Source organism: Eurypyga helias, unplaced genomic scaffold (genome assembly GCF_000690775.1).
Source record: "Eurypyga helias isolate BGI_N326 unplaced genomic scaffold, ASM69077v1 scaffold4702, whole genome shotgun sequence".
In the NCBI taxonomy this organism is placed as follows: domain Eukaryota; kingdom Metazoa; phylum Chordata; class Aves; order Eurypygiformes; family Eurypygidae; genus Eurypyga; species Eurypyga helias.
This window is the reverse complement of record NW_010233922.1, coordinates 482-5,356: the sequence shown is the minus strand read 5'-3', so window position 1 is coordinate 5,356 and position 4,875 is coordinate 482. Positions and strand designations below refer to the sequence as shown.

Below are 4,875 nucleotides of genomic sequence, written 5' to 3'. Positions count from 1 at the left end.
AAATCTGTTGACATCTAAAGGTCCAGCAAAGGCTTCTCAAAATCTACCTAAAATTGCTTTTGCAAGATTACAGAGGCAGTTCATGCCTCTGTGTAACAGAGGTGAGGGAAAAGGAACAGTTTTCAGTGGGGGGTTCATTACAACCCAATTCAGCCTTCACTATAAAATGAACTGCATAATTCAGCTGTGCATAAAAGTGAGCAAAGAAAGCTCGTAATTATAAACTTATAATCAAATTGCACACATTCTGCAGCATTTGGAGTTAGATACAAGCTTTTGTGAGCAGCATTACAGAGGCAAATTTGACATCGAACACTACTATAAATAGAGTATAATGGCTCATTCTGTGATACTTACAGATACCCTGGAGCTGGCTCTTACTCTGGCTACAAAGTCTTTTTCTTTCTCAGCAGCTTGCCTTTGGAGTTTTTGGAAATTTGCTAGTGCTGTGGTGAACTCCCCCACAAGACGGTCTTTCTGTATTTTCCTTTGACGCTATAGGAGAAAAAGTTTTACCAAGTCAAATGAGCTCAGGCTTTTCAAGGCTCTGCCATTCCAGGCTGCTGAATGCTAAGGCATATAGTCCCTTCCCTCCCCACCCCCAAATAGGTGGAAGGGAAGGCTGTCTACAAAACCATTTGCAACTGCAAACCTTCCTCCCCCCTGGGATCATGTAACTGCCACAACTTACGGCATTTAGAGAGGAAACCAATGTATTTAGTTTCACTTAACAGCTGGAAATAAGAAATGGTCAGGGACAAGAAAGCTTCTACCTTCCTTATTATATGTGGATTATAAAACCTACAGGTTAAGCGTGAAACAGTTTGATACCGTGGATACTAAAATATGCAAAGGTGTCTGAATGGGGGGAGGGGGCAGAAAAGAAAGAACAGGGCACTCTGCATGTATTCTACATAAATGCTGAAAATAAAAAAAGCTGCATCCAGAAGCGGGTTCACATACCCCCCTTAAGTTCTTAAGAACTGGTACAAAAATATCCTTCAAATCTTTCAGGCTTTTTTTAAGATGTAGGGGAGGGAAGAGCAATACTGGGCACTCAGGAAAGCCTCCAATATTTCCCTAAATACATACGTTACATCAACCTTTCCTTCCAAATTTCTGAGGTTATAATCTACCATTCATCAACCTATTATTTATGCATTTCATTGAGAGCAGTCTTTGATGAAGACACTCATGATAAAAGGAGTAAAATTAAAGAGTAAAACACCTCACTGCCAACTTTACAGCTCCAAATAAAGAAACCATAAAAAAACCCCAAACATATTTTGCCAGAACTAGAGAATATATACCAAGACCAAGCTTTAACACCTCTGTCAGAAGTTTAACAACTTGACAAGACGAGCACTGCCATTTCAATTCAGTGTTTCAGGACAATCCATTTTCCTAAAGGTTCCTTGGTAACCAGCCACAGACCAAGCAAGCTGTTTGAGTGACAGTAACCTGAATCCATGTTTTCAGGGATCCTGTTGCTCTTCCCTCACTTAAGCAACAGATTTCGCTAGGATAAGAAACAACAAGATAGCAGGCAGCAGCATGCTAATGACAACTGCCACTTCACATGTTACCTCCTGCCAAGATTTTACACAAACCTGGGAAAGAAGCAGTTTTAAGACTGCACAAGTTGTTTCAGTAACAGCTCCTGTCCACTCCTCTTAAAGGAAAAGCCTGTGGATAAGATGCAGCATATGTGCTGGTCTGAGTGATGCAAACAGACCTACTGCACATAATCAAATTATTCAGACACTGAGTGAACAGGTCTGGCCACCTGCCCCACAAGCAGTTTCGGCAGACAACTCTTCGCCCCTGGAAGCAGCCAGCGTGCCCGCAGGCTCTGACGGCATCACTGCAACTGATCACAGAATGCCCAGCTACAGGAAATCACAGGCACAGCACGCTGCTTTCATTCCTACCGTTTCAGTCAAACTGCATCATTCCCGATACATAAAAACCAACTTTGGAACAAGTCTGAACTGCAACAAAAGTATTCTCATGTTGTAAGTGTCCCTGTTGTGTAAATACGTTGACTAAACAGTGCTTTGAAAGCCTGGTGAGGAGCATAAAAATAAGCATGCAGAACTGAAGTCACCTGAATACTCTGCATGAGCCAACACGAGTCAAACAAGACATGCTCTTTGGTTTTATACCTGTTCACTTGTTGCAGGCAACGATCCAAACTCTTTAATGTATTTGTCAGTTTCTTTGGCAAGCTGGTTGGTGTATTGCTGCTTCTGTTGCCTAAAAACAAAGGCAAAGCTTCATTAGAGACCACTGGGTTACTTTGTTTGAATTCCACTGATTCTCAGAGAAATACCAATACGAAATGTTTCTGTAAGGTCCATGAAGCCATCTTCACGCTGTTCTTCACTGTAAAGGTGTGACACCAAGAATTCCAGGCGGGACAAATCCTGAAGAAGGTGCGACAGCATCATTATTCACCTTTTGTTTTTTTCAGGATTTTTAAATTTTCCTATTGTGCAGCAACAGGTTTCTAGTCATTATGAATATTTACACATGATTTTCCTAGTCCTTTTAAGACTATGAGTAGCTGGAAACACATGGTCATTTCTGAGTTCAGAATAACTGTAGGAAGGGCCACATTTTTTCTGTGCGGAAAAACTTACTGTGGTTTAAGTATAACTCCAACACCACAGTTCATAAAACGTCAATTCCTGATAATTACTAGGAAGGTTATCCAAAGAGATCTATAATCCCCCATCATACAATAGCTGTGAACTTAGCTGAAACCTTCATTACTTACTAAAAGCTTTAACTGTGCTTAAAAAAAAGCCTTGTTTTCAACGGCACTGCTATTTTGGGGGTTTTTTTTAGTCTCTTTGCTTCTGATATCACACACTCCTTTACCAATCTTTGTATTTTTGCCCTGGAGCAACTCAAATCCTTTACATGCTTTTACATTCTCCTCCCTAGTACATATATATACGGGTTTCATCTGGAAAACTATTAACAAAAAAAAATATCAGTATTTAAAATAATCTAATACCTCTTCAGACACATGCCAACATGGAAAGAAGGGACAAACATTCAAACAAGTGAAAAAGGGACAGAAAACTCAAAGCAGCTCACTGCATATATGTAGTGAGCTTGAGTTTATGATAAGACATATATCATAGAATCATAGAATGGTTAGGGTTGGAAGGGACCTTAAAGATCATCTAGTTCCAACCCCCCTGCCATAGGCAGGGACACCTTGCACTAGACCAGGTTTCTCAAAGCCACATCCAGTCTGGCCTTGAAGACATCCAGGGATGGGGCATCCACAGCTTCTCTGGGCAACCTGTTCCAGTGCCTCACTACCCTCTCTGTGAAGAATTTCTTCCTGACATCTAATCTATATGTATCTCATCCCCCATAATTGGACTGGAACGTGTTCTTCACAAAAGTTTCTATCCCGTTTAGTTGTGAATTTATACCTATTAGATCCTGGCTGGTTACTGCATGAACTGCATATGTAGATCTCCATCTACCCGCAGTCTCCAGCAGGACACTCACTGCGGACTGTACCTGGCTGATGTTACGGGCCCTCAACTTGAGCTATTATAAGGCAATTTGGCTGTTCACACAAACTGGAGGCAACGCCTTCGGTCCAATGCACACTGCCTCCGTAGCAGCAGCCACGGCATTAACCACACTGAAGACTGCCCACTTTCTCACCCACAAGGTTAGCACAGCGCGTCGCTTAGGTGCATTTATGATGCTGAGATTAATGTGGTAAAGGAGTTTAACGGAAAAACGATCACACTGGTTCATTAGATCGTGCGGTGAAGCGGAGAGCAGCTGACTGTCTGGGCCAGAGGCATATTAATGAAGGTCCAACTTCAAGTGATTGAACTGTCGCATCTGCCTTGCAGCCTTATTTCACTTACACTTTTTCAGTACTTCTGGCACTGGTTTATTCTGGCACTTCTGGTTTATTCTACAATGTCATCCCTTACTGTATCTTTCATCCCTAAAAAGACATTCCTCTCTACTTTCCAGTACCGCATCTCACAAACCCCCCGCCATGCACTCATCACCTCGTGAAACTTACACGGACAGATTTGAAGTGCTGACTGGGGTGGAAGGGGGCAGTGTTTGTTTTAAAAACAGAAACATTGATTTCTGATCCTGCACTTTTCCCTTTGCTGACATACAGCATCATTTTTATACGTGTATGGATACTGCACGCAACGTACGTGGGCAAACCAGCTAACTCTAGTTTACAAAGACTACCCAAGATTAATTGTAAAAGGGTCAAATTTCCAACATTTCTCTGCCCTACCCCTCCTCAGTGAGATCAAGCACTCAGCTGAACATAAAACCACCTCATCACCTACCAGGAGATTGTTTACAGTGCAATGAAATCAAACGTTTTCATGTGAAGTACTCACAGCTGTTGCCTCAACTCTGGCGTGTCTTGCGGTGTTCCAAGCTGATGGAGTATTCTTTGTATTTCGGCAGCTGTTTGCAAGGAAGAGGAGAAATTTTAATGGGGCACAGACAATTCCCACTTAATTTTATGCATTTTTGCTTGACAATTCTAAAGCCATAAAAGTTGACAGAAACTGATACTCAAGACTTTTTCAACCTACTACAAAGACTCCACTTAACAAGTCCCAGAACAACTAGTGAATGGTTTCTGCCAAGACAAAGACAAAGCCCAGGGTTTCTTATAAAGGATGGAAATGAACATATTCAAGTGTCTAGGTAGAAACAGTCAATTAAAAGATCAGTCAATAGTTTCACTGTAGTAAGTATAAGCCAGACCATTTAAAATTATTTTTTTAAATAAGCAGCACAATTCTTACTCTGGTTTAATGGTATTTTACACTGTTATGGAAAGCCATATGAAAGACT

General features: G+C 41.3%; 1 protein-coding gene across 1 annotated transcript in view; it reads right to left on the bottom strand.

Annotated features, from left to right (window-relative positions):
* STX7 (syntaxin 7) overlaps nucleotides 1-4,483 on the bottom strand; it is a gene marked incomplete at its 5' end in the record, with an annotated part of 11,026 nt that extends 6,543 nt beyond the window's left edge. The window contains 3 exons of the mRNA XM_010161852.1: nucleotides 358-495; nucleotides 2,166-2,256; nucleotides 4,410-4,483. Of these exons, the coding sequence (XP_010160154.1) occupies nucleotides 358-495; nucleotides 2,166-2,256; nucleotides 4,410-4,483 (303 nt within the window). The remainder of the gene's footprint in view (nucleotides 1-357; nucleotides 496-2,165; nucleotides 2,257-4,409) is intronic.
* Nucleotides 4,484-4,875: the final 392 nt, after the last annotated feature.